This window comes from Clupea harengus, chromosome 3, assembly GCF_900700415.2.
Source record: "Clupea harengus chromosome 3, Ch_v2.0.2, whole genome shotgun sequence".
Classification (NCBI taxonomy): Eukaryota; Metazoa; Chordata; class Actinopteri; order Clupeiformes; family Clupeidae; genus Clupea; species Clupea harengus.
The window spans coordinates 616,313-629,991 of NC_045154.1; the positions used below are offsets into that span (position 1 = coordinate 616,313).

The window sequence follows — 13,679 nt, forward strand, 5'->3', positions numbered from 1 at the left end:
TTGTTTGGTTTATCTATCATTATCTATGGTGGTTACAGCCTTACAGGTAATAACACTTGCCAGAGAGGCCTTTGACCGTTTTAGAACTTTTAGAAGTTTCTGCCTTTCTTGGGGAATTGACAACATTTTCAACAGAAACACATAAGTCTGCAATTTGCTTTAAAGGATGAAGGCTGTTTGATATGACCTTGCCAATAAATGTAGAATTTCACTTTAAAAGTGTGTGTGCTATTACCTGGACTAGATGGCACAGCGTGGGTCCATGCAAGACTGAAAGAGGAGTGAAGGGCCAAGAAGCGTCTCTTCTAGAAGGATCTCTTCTAGAAGGAGTGTTCTGGGACAGTTTGGAAGCAGGGAAAGTTGGAGCTCTGTATTGCAGGCCATATTGTACCACTATGTATACGATAGCATTTTACAGTGTCATGCTCTTCCCTCTGGGCAGTGGGCAGCGTCACTTTCCAACAAGACAGTGACCCAGTGGGTACCTCCTCATTTAGCAAATCATTTCTGGAGAGGAACTATCTATTGTGTGTGTGTGTGTGTGTGTGTATAACAGAATGGATTGCCCAGTCACCCTATCGAGCTGTTATGGGAAGAATTGGACCACATGGTTCGTATACTGGACCAAAACGGTGTCCAACCAGTGTGAATAGTCTCTAGGCATTGAGTATTATGTCAATGAAACACTGTTAGTTGTCAGCTGCCAATGGTAAGATTTTTGTTGAATCCAAAGTTTCAATATTTTTCTATGCTGAAGGTTGTCTAAATTGTTTTATTTAACAATATGCCACCTTAGTTTGTGTTGTAGCTTATCAATGCAATGTAATCCCAAAAGAGGGTGTATCCTAAATAATGCAATACATGAAAATTCAATTTGAAATGAAAAATGAAGAGTTTCCAAATTTTGGACTGTAGTGTATGTTATAAGTCATTGTCGAATATATTGTGAATAATCTTTATAATAAAGAATCACTGGAATCATGGTGCTTTTTATCAGCTCATAGTTTTTGAGTCATTTAACCTTGATGAAGTCTTTACTAGCAATAGCATTGAAGGTGAAGACCCCGATTGTGTAGCCAGAAATATTAATGTGGGTTTGCCTGCCAGAAATATTAATGTGGGTTTGCAAAAAGCAAAGCAAAGCGTGATCTGTAGATCAACCAAAGCAGTTTTTATAGACTATTAAATAACGTGTCCAGACTTAAGAGAGCTTTCTTTGGACATCATTGCATTTTTTTATCAAATTTCACCTCAACTCATACAGCTGGTCAACCACACAGTGACTTCCATCCAGAGAAATTCTAAATAGCCAACAACACCAGTTCCCACAACTAAGGCTGTAGTAGTATCAGCAGTATCAGCAGCTGGGAGGTGGAACTCTTACAGTTTAATCTCGTGGTGGCTGCTGCTGCTGCAAAAAAAAAATCATGCTATGTGTTTATGTAGCGCTTAATACTCCAGGACCTGCATTATGCACAGCAAATGTGTTCACGGCAATAGAGGAGCTAGTTAGCTGGCGGACTTCGCTGGGAGAGGCTGTGGCTACCCTGTGTCTCGGGAGAAAATGGCAAATTTGAGAGTCGAAATAAAGGACCTGTTTCTTCAAAGGGTGCATACACAGGTATAAGAGACATTCCTCTAGTTGGGGAGACGTGATCACAGATGGATGATGGCACACCCAGGTGGAGATAGGTACGTCCAACTTGTGCATTATGCAGGGGCAATACTGGCTCCTAGCCCTAATGGGATACTTTATTGTGTCTATAATGTTGTTTATCTATGTTTATAGAATCTATGGAAGTATGTATGTGGAAGTCTGAAAAAATTAAAACTATAGGCCAGTTTCAAAATATCAGTCTTCTTAAAGGAGAGGTCTTTTAGTGTGGTGGTGAGGAGGATGCTCATCTATTTTAGAGGTCAGTGTCAGTTAAAGAGGTCCATATCGGTATCGGCCTACTCCTTGGCTTTGCTAATATTTTTCTAAACATGCCGTCTTGTATTTAATCCAATGAATTCACTCTAACTAAAAACATATATTATTCTCTCTTTTTATATACTTTTAAATAACTTTCCTAGATTTGCAAAGTAACCAGAACATATGCAGCAAAGATTCTTGCTACACCAGAGTAACATGGAATATGGAAAATTTTGCCTACTGCTATAAAATACACACGCGTTACACTCACATTAAACAGAACAGAATCCTGGATTCCCAGCTGCTGTGGGCTGGACTTCCTGTCTACCACTACATCAAGGATTTTTAGTAATAGAATTATATATGGTGAGTATCCTATATATCAACTAAGTAATAACAAACTAATAATTGAATCAAAATAATGCAAATTGAATTGCCAGTTGCAATTTGCAATTCAGTGTACTAATTGGTCATGCAATATGACAATGCATTTTGCAACTGGCAATTCAATTTGCATTATTTTGATTCAAACGTAAAGGTGCTTGTTTTTATTGTTTTTCTCAGACGCTTTGGTCCATTTCTCAGATCAGAAGCAAAATTCTCAGAACTGTTGGTTCAACCTCCACATCAATTTGTCATTGTGTTCAAGTCATGACATGCAAATGGTTTAAACCAGTTATCATTATGTGTCAACCATATGCTTCATCAGTTTCAGTGACATTGTTTCTTTTTGGTATGGTACAGATTGGCATTTTTTAAATGTTTGCTAAATTAATTATTGCGTGTTGCTTTTCTCCCTCAGGTTTACCTAGAGAGAGGCACACCTGGGAACCATAGCAACGTCCAGGGACTGTCTGTAGCCCATGCAAACAAAGCAGCACAACAACCAAAGAACCTGAGCAGCCAACACACTTTTTGTCATTCGCAGTCATCTGACATATTAGTTTTAGGCTGCCCCCTAGTGGACACTATCAATTAGCAGGCTCCTCTCTATTTCATGGGATTGCAAAATGTCATACAAAGTTTGATTTCTTTTCTTTGTGCTGTTTTTTTTCTACACCCGTGATTATTGCTATTAGTAACAGTATTTAACAGTTTAATTACTAACGCTACCATGTGATTTCTTCGGTAAAAATGAGTGCAAAAATGTGTAGATGGTCGTGGTAGGACAACAGAGCTCAATGACTTCAGGCCAGTGGCCCTCACTTCAGTGGCCATGAAGGTGTTTGAACGCTTAGTACTCTCTCACCTACAATCCAGTGTATCACCGCTGATGGATCCCCATCAGTTTGCTTACCGGGCTAACAGATCTGTAGAAGATGCCATCAACCTGGCTGTTCACTCTACTCTGCAACATCTGGAGTCAAGTAACACCTATGCGCGCATGCTGTTTATTGACTTTAGCTCAGCCTTCAACTCAATTGATCCACTCATTCTCTTCTCTTCTCTGGCTGCAAGCCATGAACATCGACATAGCTCTGTGTCACTGGATACTGGACTTCCTGAGAAGCAGAACTCAAACAGTCAAAGTCAACAACGCAACATCATGCCCTCTGACCCTCAACACTGGTGCGCCGCAAGGCTGTGTGCTATCTCCTCCTCTGTTCTCCATCTACACAAATTACCTGAGATCTCACCACCACTCCGTCAAGATGCTCAAATATGCAGATGACACCACCATCATCGGAGGATGAGTCTCAGTACATCAAGGAGGTGAACTGGGCTGTAGACTGGTGTAGGAAGAACAAGCTCCATCTTAACACTTCAAAAACTAAGGAAATAGTTGTGGACTTGAGAAGGAGGCCTAACACCAAAGCCTTAGTTAATATATTTGACCAGCCCTTCATCCTTACAGAGTCCTTAAAATGTCTGGGCTCTTACATCAGCCAAAATTTGAAATGGGATATCAACACCTCCCACCTTATCAAAAAAGCCCAACAAAGACTGTATTTCCTCAGACAACTGAAAAAGTTTCATGTGAACAAACACCTTTTGGTGCGCTTCTATAAAGCCATCATAGAAAGTGTCATCACCGCATCAATATCTGTCTGGTATGGAAATTCTGACAGTCGCACAAAGATGAAACTGGAGAGAGTGGTCACCAAAGCCTCCAACATTATTGGTTGTGACCTTCCATCAGTCCTCCTCTTGTATGCTCAGCGTAGCTTAAATCGTGCAAAGAACATAATCACAGACTCCTCCCATCCAAGCTATGACTTTTTTGAACTTCTGCCTTCTGGAAGACGCTACAGATCTATGCGAGCTGGAACGACGCGCCTCAATAACAGCTTCTTCCCCTCTGCTATCAGACTCCTGAACTCCCAAAGCTGACCTGGACTTTCTCTTTTTTTCCATCTCCCCCCTCCTTACTGGACTGAGCTACCTATGACAAAAGAATACCACCAACATTGTTGTGTGGCAATAACGTTTTTTATCTATCTATCTATCTATCTATTTCTTTATCTATCTTCACATGACCACATTCCATCAAAAATACATTTGAAGATGATACCAAAAGTCGTTGCTCATAAAAAAAAACTTTGCTTGAAGTATAAATGTTGCACAGTTGATTATTTCTATAATATCCCTACCCTGGAAGGGACTTTAATCAAGAGAATATTCAATTACAGGCTTTCGGGGGAGCAAGGGGTGCTTGAGAATGACTTTGCATCAAAGTCAAAGTAGCTTTATTGTCAATTACTTTGCATGTTAAGACATACAAAGGAATCGAAAAAAAACGTTTCCCACTCTCCCACGGTGAAACATATAAGTGCACACGCACAACAACAGATAAGACAAGACATATAGATATACATATACATATAGTTATAAACATTCAGATACATGTACAGCAGCATAAGTTTACTTTAAAGTGAGGTTATGGTAGTGCAAAAAAAGGCAGCAAAAAGACATCCTGTGAGATGTATTTGTTACATTGGCAGTGCAAGTATAACAGTAAGTGGTAAAGTGATAAAAGTGCAAGGGACAGTTTTGTTGCAGAGTCCTGAGTTATTGTAGGGGGGGGGGGATTTCAGCCTCGTATCAGACTGACGGATATGGCTGGGGGGAGTGAGGGGAGAGAATTTAGCTTCCTGACAGCTTGGTGTATAAAGTGGGAGTGGGAGATGTACCAAAGGAGAGGTCAAGCTCCAGCCCCAAAATGTGGACAAGGGTATCAAAGTGACCTGTGTCCTTACACACTAATAGAATCAAAACCTCTTCCCCAACAACACCCAACAGCACAGCAGCTGCCATCAGATAGTGAGCGCAGCACCTGCACTGCTAATGGAGCAGTAGGAGACCTGCTATACTGTTCCATGGCCACTAGGGGGTCGGAGCCATGGCAGCGTGACTACTTTGATGTGCAATGAATTTTACACGATTCATTTCAGCAACTACTGGGATAATCCATTGACTGTTGTTGAACTTTGCTCTGCTAAACTGTTTCTCATAGTCCTGTCTCGTCATTTACCTTGACTGTTGTTGAACTTTACTCTGTTAAACTGTTTATACACACAAGAAAAAAACATTTATTAACTCAGTTGCACACAAGTATGTATATTTTTTATTTTCACATACAAGCATCTCCAGCGCTGATGGAGACGCAGTGGAGGACACGTTCTGGCACTTGAGGAGTGTGGCTGGGAACCGGCCTGTGTCCCTGCTCCTCATCCTTATCTGGCGTGTGACTTTACATTGATAATGACTGCACGGTATTTAACGATATATCACGGTATTACGGACATTTGTCACTGTCTCCAAACTTTATAAACAGTAACGGAGCCTACGTATGCATGTGTTTGTGTTTGCATATAAATGTCTGCGTGCGTGTGTGTGTGTGTGTGTGTGTGAGTGTGAGAGAGAGAGAGAGAGAGAGAGATTGACATGTCAGCCAAACCCGAGTGTGTGTGCTAGCCTTCAACCACCTTCAGCGCCCTGCCGACGAAACGGCATCGGTGTCAAATGAAAATTTGGAAGCACGATCTTGATTGCTGAGAAATACTTTTAGAAGGTCCATAAAAAACAGCACATCCACTAATGCATAATGTTCTGTACTAGGTTTTGAAGCAACCATATCTTTTCCTATAAGATCATCATGTTTTAGACTATATTGTAGCCATCGTCTTCATATATCATACCAAATCAAATTATTGTTCGATTTTTAATGCGGGATATAATCATGAGATAGCTTACAATTAATCGCATATCCATCCTTAAATATTCCATGCAAGCTTTCCGATGTGGGGCCTTCGCGCATGGGGAGTGGTTAATTCCTACCACAAAGCTATTCTAAAAATTAACCTACACTAAGCCTACGCTAACATTCTCTCGGGCTAGTGATGGACATGAGCACTTAACAGCTAAGTGACAGTTTTGTGCGGAAACGCAGTACACACCTAAATGAACACGGTACAACGTCATCGCGAACAACGGAAATCGTCAGGGCATAGGCCACAGAAACTGCACTCCCAGCGGAACACTGCTTTAAGCTCCAGTCTCGACTCTAAATCTCTGACGCTATCAGAGATAGGTTGCTGTGATGTCTGCCAGTTCTGCATTCAGCGATGACAAAGGTGGCTCCTCTAACGTTGGAGAGCCGGAGTATGGCCATGATCCCGCAAGCGGTGGGATTTTCTCCTCTGATTACAAGAGGTAAACGTAAACATTATCGTCAATATGCTATTATTGTATGAAGAGTGGGAGCCGCAAGGATGCTGTTCCTTACGACAGAAAAAATGGGCGACAAGCTATAGGTTCATAATACCCTTATGTGCCTTCGTGGGAAAACTATAAACTAAGTACTTGTACGAAATGTGAATGGTTCCACCTTGATTATGTGATTTTGTTGACGGAGTCGATGTAGCTACATGGCCAAGCTTCCGTGCATAGAAGCCATTGGCCTACTGATATAGCTGCTATACTGATATTCCCTATTAGCATTGAGACTGGCTAAGCACAGGATGTGTCAACACTTTGATAAGATTGCTAATATGATACAAGAATGGCCCTTCAAAAATGACAATTTAAATTTGCTGTTAACTAAAGCTAGTTTACTCAGACAAGAATTATTTCAGTACTGCTGTGTGGACAGCGCCTTTAAGGGGAGCCGAAATATTATGAAAATGCCGAAGGCAGATTCAACACAAAACTGACCGTTCAGTGATATATTGGTTGATTTAATAAACGAGGATGTTAGCCTATTAGGAACAGTGAAAGAACATACTTGTATTCGTTATATCTTATTTACTAACGGTGTATTGTATGGTCTGGCACGGGTTGACAAAGATAGAGAACATACTGGTAAGATTTACTGGGTGGATGCTGGGTGCATCACCTTCACATTATATTCGCAGTTCGCAGTGCTTTGTACCACCAACAGGGGGAGCTTTTTGCACTTTGTTCTCAAAAAACAGTCGGCCTAAGTTTTAAATGACGTATCTTGTATCACTTCAAGTTGACATCATGTACTTAAGATGCCTGGTATAGAAATATCCGCACGTCTTTATGGTGTCCACAGAAAAAAAAATTACCAAAAAGATGACAGCGGTTATTTTCAGACCGATGCACACAACTTTGATCTTACTTGAGGGCAGGTATTATCAGCAAGTCCCAAAAAATAGATGTTCTATAGTTACAACAACCAGTAGGTTTGATCTGATTACAATATGAGATTATATGATTTTAACAGGCTGTTTAATTGCTCTGTTTAACTGCTGTTGTGTTGTGTGGCATGTTCCATTGAGAATATTGAGTTGCAGGATATGATATTAAGATTTCCATACAATAATAATTCTCAGCCAGAAAAGCAAGGGAACAGGCCTCTTTGCCCAAACGGTGTGAGTGAGAAATAGGACTGCCAACCTACAGTATGAATCTCTGTATCACACTAGTGTGTGATTTCACCACTTTAGACACGATAGTGAGAAGAGTCGGGGGAGGAACACCCTCCAGTGCCCAGCACGGCAGAAAGACTCCAAGCAAAACAACTGGGGGCGCGTTTACCTGATCTGAATACATTATTTTAACAGAAAAGATGCTATATTGATTTGTATATTAAGAAACACTAAGACACTGTTTTAAGTGACACCATTCACAGTGTATAACATGCTATCAGAGAATCACTTGGGCTTTAACTTGGAAAGAGATCAGGAGAGTAGTTTATGCTTCTTGGTTGTCCGTTCGGGGTTGGAGTTAACAGGCAACAGTTATAGCTAAGAAGTGGGAGAATATAAAGTAAATTAGGGATTCTTCAAAACCATTCGATTATTATTTACTTTCTTTACCTGCCTCACATACAACACACAACAGTTGTATTTTATTATATATTGGTGGTGAATATCATGCGTGTGAGCACAAGAGGGAGACACAACTGGAAAGACACTGAAAGTACTAGAGGCAATACGCAGGGAACCTAACTCCGGTAGGTGGCACATAGAGAGGATGAGCAATAGAGAGGAAGGGAAGGGAGGGGAGGGGAGGGGAGGGGAGGGGTATTGCTAACGTGGCGAAGGGAGTGAGCTAAGACATCTCGCGTCATTTTAGAACTGCACGCAGACAAAGCAGCAGTCACACACAGCAAAAAACCAGAGAAGCATCATTCTCAGCAGGGTCCACCACCAGCACAGAATCTCACTTCAACAGTCAACAGCTCTGGATATACGCTATATATCACAGCCTCTGGACATGCTATATTAGAGCTTTTGGATACCACTTTGGTGTTATTCACTGTTGATAACTCAAATACCTGCCGTGTGTACACGAGGTTCATTTACGTACGAGTTTTAGGATGAATCCCATGCAGAAGCTGTTACAGCTGCCAGTCAATGCAGTTAACATGGTGAGGAACGCGCATAGCAGCCACGCGCTGCAGGGTCAAGCCCCTGAAGACGCGAAGAGCCCAGTGCTCACGCCAGACGGGGGGCAGCAGACGTGGTACAACGCCGTCCAACCAGACGAACTCAGGCACCTGCGAGGTGGCGGAGGGGACACGGGGGAGAAGGCCCTGTTGGAGGACGGGGGTGTCAGTGTCCAAGCTCAACCCCTGCGGTAGGACATGTTTTACCTCAGGACTCCGGAGCTGCAAATAAGTATATTTATTAGTCAAACAACAATTGAAGTAGGAGTTGCTGGCAGGTATTAGACAAGCAAAGGGGGTGGATGCATTTCTTAGAGTCACTGCTGGTGAAGGAAACAGGTGATTCTCTTTTCTGATGTGTATTTGATAGGTGAACATTCACCCTAGTTACCTCAGGACTCCGGAGCTGCATATAAGTATATTTATTAGACAAACAACAATTGCAATCGGGCTCACCCCCAGCACAAGGCTGAAAGTGAAGCCCTCATAAACACATCGCACAAGGTTTATATAGACAGAAGTTTAGCGTTCAGGACAGACAAGTTATCTTGCTATGGGACTCAGAGAATCAGTAAATGTCAAATGGAATGTAAACACTTTTCATCCATACATGTGTGTGTGTGTGTGTGTGTGTGTGTGTGTAACGCAAGAGTAGGTGTTTGTGTTTGAAGTCATGTTTGTGTATGAACAACATGAATATAGTGTGTGTAACGCAAGAGTAGGTGTTTGTGTTTGAAGTCATGTTTGTGTATGAACAACATGAATATGGTGTGTGTAACGCAGGTGTTTGTGTTTGAAGTCATGTTTGTGTATGAACAACATGAATATGGTGTGTGTAACGCAAGAGTAGGTGTTTGTCTTTGAAGTCATGTTTGTGTATGAACAACATGAATATGTGTGTGTGTGACGCAAGAGTTGGTGTTTGTGTTTGAAGTCATGTTTGTGAATGAACAACATGCATGTGTGTGTGTGACGCAAGAGTAGGTGTTTGTCTTTGAAGTCATGATTGTGTATGAACAACATGAATATGGTGTGTGTAACGCAGGTGTTTGTGTTTGAAGTCATGATTGTGTATGAACAACATGAATATGGTGTGTGTAACACAAGAGAAGGTGTTTGTGTTTGAAGTCATTGTTTGTGTATGAACAACATGAATATGGTGTGTGTAACGCAAGAGTAGGTGTTTGTCTTTGAAGTCATGTTTGTGTATGAACAACATGAATATGGTGTGTGTAACGCATAAGTAGGTGTTTGTCATGTTTGTGTATGAACAACATGAATATGGTGTGTGTAACGCAAGAGAAGGTGTTTGTCTTTGAAGTCATGTTTGTGTATGAACAACATGCATGTGTGGGCATGCTTCCCACCAGTTGAGGAACTTCAAATAACTTCTAAAGAGAAAAGACTTTAGTAGTATGTATTTCATGTCTAAATTGTACTAGATGTATCTACATAAGGAGTTGGTTTTAGATGAAGTTGATAAGGTAATGAAACCTAACGTAGTTAAGGGCATAGATGTTTGTCCATTTTATTCAGATCTGTATTTTAGACTACAAAAACGGAGTTGCTTCAGTTACTTGTTTTAAAAATGTATGCCGGTAACCTGACTACTCACACACACAGACGTGCAACCAGTTCTCTGTGATGTTGAATTATTCATTTCTTTAATTATCTATTACACAAGATCCCAAGTCATTAAAAGACTTTGGAAAAGGAGGATACCTATACACAACCTAATACCTTGTGTTGGTGTCGGTTTACCACTGCGGGTTTTAGAATCCCTATCTGGATTAACTGGAGCTGCCAGACAGTGTCACATACAGTACATATGTTTATTAGGGTCTAGCACTACTGCAAATATTTTGGTCTCATGTGTTTTTATTGAAAATATGAAATATTTGATTGGTTGGTTTGAATTAGCCCACGTTGTCCAGACGAGCTTGATGATAATCTGATCAACAAAATATGTTTAATGAAAATGAAAACAAAGCTTTCTAAAAAAACTCAGATGAGAAATTGCTTATGTTTGCAAACTTGCTGACAGCAGAATGATAAAATTTGAGATTTTGGAGTCAAGAGGTAGGAGTTGCTGGCAGGTATTAAACAAGCAAAGGTGATGGATGCATTACTTAGAGTCACTGCTGGTGAAGGGAACAGGTGATTCTCTTTTCTGATGTGTATTTGATAGGTGAAAATTCACCCTAGTTACCTCAGGACTCCGGAGCTGCATATAAGTATATTTATTAGACAAACAACAATTGCAATCGGGCTCACTCCCAGCACGAGGCTGAAAGTGAAGCAATGATAAACACATCGCACAAGGTTTATATAGACAGAAGTTTAGCGTTCAGCAGAGATAACCACGTGGTGGATTTCTGACGTCCCAGGCAAGGATGGAAGTTTTGCAAGGTCGGAAGAAGCACAGTTCGACCCTTCTTATCACTTCTGGTCTAAACATGCTCTTGTACATATGCAGACTAAGTGGTACCTAATATTCTAAGTTACACACACGCAGAAACACAGAAAAGCCATGTTCCTGCTTACATAAGTACATGATTCATATAAGGTAATTAATAATACAAGGCACTTGATTATTATATTCTTAAGTAATTAACAGTGTTTGGAATTATCTCCATCAGTCCTTCCTTTTATCCGTTTCAATGGATAATTAAAAATCACAATCAAAATCACAATCATCTTTCTTAATTCGTCAATTATCAATTTCAATGGATAACCTCAAAATCATCACTCTGAGCTTCATCACATGGATTTTCGGAACAGAGATCATTACTGAGCATCACTCCATATCATCATAAGTTAATCATTTAAAATGTCATCATATTTCTCATCACACATTTGTATACTTTGCATTTGTAGGCCAACATAGTGGGTGTCGACTGTGTGTGTGTATCATTTGCTCGCCTAGGCTTCAGATAACATTCAAACAAGGTTTCTTTGCTGTGTCCTTGAAGGCCCTGTTCCCCATCAGACATCCTGCAGAACACATTGGACTGTTGAATAATAAACAGTCTCTTTGTGGAAAGTGTGTTTGGGCAGTTTGGTTCCCCCACCACGGATGATCTTTAGGTAGGCCCCATCGCGGACATTTGACCAAGATCCGTGCCTGTTGTGATCAATATGTTTAACAGTACCAAAATGTAGAGCAGTACAGTTATTATCAAAAGTTCCACACATTGTTTCATTTTTCCCTTGTAACTCCCCATGACTTCACAGAGATAGGACCGCCCCGCCCTCCCAGTATCCACTAGGCTCTTTTACCCCACTGGACAGTGTTGTTTTCTTCACCAGGTTTGAGACGAAAAATTGCATAACGCAAGTCCCCTTTGTAGCTGGACTTCTGTCACAGTGGCCTTGGAAAACTGTAGAGGAGGACAGCTCCTATCCTCTGTCTCTTTCTAAGGAAGGCTTACTCGTTTACAATGTTAGATGTATCCAGGTGGCTCTCTCCGCTATTTTGACTGTGGTAGATGTTGACAGTAGCACTTTGTATGGTCTGTCCCACTTGGGCGAATGGCAGTGTTTTCTTTTGAGGCTGTTGATTAGGACCCAATCTCCTGGCCCAACCTTGGTTTCAGCCTCACAGGTTCCTGCGGAGCACAGAGAGTTCTGAGAGCATTTTGCTAATTCACATTTTTTGCCATATATTCTGCAAATGTATATTCAATCTCTTAGTCTGTTTCAGCAAATGGTTTGAGAGTTTAGGCAGTGTAGATTCTTCCATACATCATTTCAAACAGTGATAACAACATGCATGCTTAATTTCACTAATTTCACTCTTGGATTCTCAATTTGCTTTTAACTCAATAAAATCAATAATGAATGATTAAACATCTTTCTCATCAAATTTAAATAAGAAGTACAAATATATGCTTACTATCCCCACTTATTGGGCCATGTTTTCAACATGGCTCAATATTGCAGCATATCTTTTAGTATTTTGAGATCTAATTCTTCAATTGTGTACGTGTCAGATGGTTGTTGCAGTCCGGCCTGGTTAGTGGCCTTGTCTGCTTTGTGGTTTTCAAATGAAACCGGGTCTTTTGCATGTGTGTGTGTCAGATGGTTGTTGCAGTCCGGCCTGGTTAGTGGCCTTGTCTGCTTTGTGGTTTTCCAATGAAACCGGGTCTTTTGCATGTGTGTGTGTCAGATGGTTGTTGCAGTCCGGCCTGGTTAGTGGCCTTGTCTGCTTTGTGGCTTTCCAATGAAACCGGGTCTTTTGCATGTGTGTGTGTGTCAGATGGTTGTTGCAGTTCAAAGTGCTTTACATAAAATCAATAAAAGCAAGCAGCAAGAGCAATACATGGAGTAAAATAATGGTCAACACCGTATCAGAACTTGATGTTCCGATAGGCTTCTTGGATTACTAAAATCATGATAATAAAAGTAATAAAACCCTTCTGCCTGGTCTTAAGCTCAGTCGGAACCATAGTGCTGCTTCATAGACTCCGTCTTACCTTGTTAAATATTTTCCCTAGCTATGTTTCCCCGCCCAGAGGCCACCCTTCCTTCTATACCCTTCCTTCAGAGGCCTTCTCGTCTTCTTCCACCGAACGCGCTTCAGGGCTTCGGGAGAGACACTAGCTCTCCTTTACAGGCTTAAGGAAGGTGACTGCGCCCAGGGGACTAGAACATTCGTTAGGGAAATATCTCTGAGAATAACATGTGATATATTGAAGCCACAATATGGTTTCTGACAGTGCCATGGTACCCTTAAAACAGTTTTACAGAGAAATAGTCCAGATAAAATTAATAAAATGCTTCGGTAAAAACCATAAAGTTAGTCTCAACCCCAAGAAAAACTATACTAGCGTGCATGTACAACACACAAACAATATACTCACAAACAGCTCGGAGTCCAACCCCTATAGTCTAATTCAATTCCTTCAC

General features: G+C 41.0%; 1 protein-coding gene across 1 annotated transcript in view; it reads left to right on the forward strand.

Annotated features, from left to right (window-relative positions):
- The first annotated feature begins 6,137 nt into the window (after positions 1-6,137).
- Positions 6,138-13,679, forward strand: part of LOC105900912 (adaptor related protein complex 3 subunit beta 2) — a 49,152-nt gene continuing 41,610 nt past the window's right edge. The window contains exon 1 of the mRNA XM_031563940.2: positions 6,138-6,568. Coding sequence (XP_031419800.1) covers positions 6,456-6,568 — 113 coding nt within the window. The 5' untranslated portion in view covers positions 6,138-6,455. The remainder of the gene's footprint in view (positions 6,569-13,679) is intronic.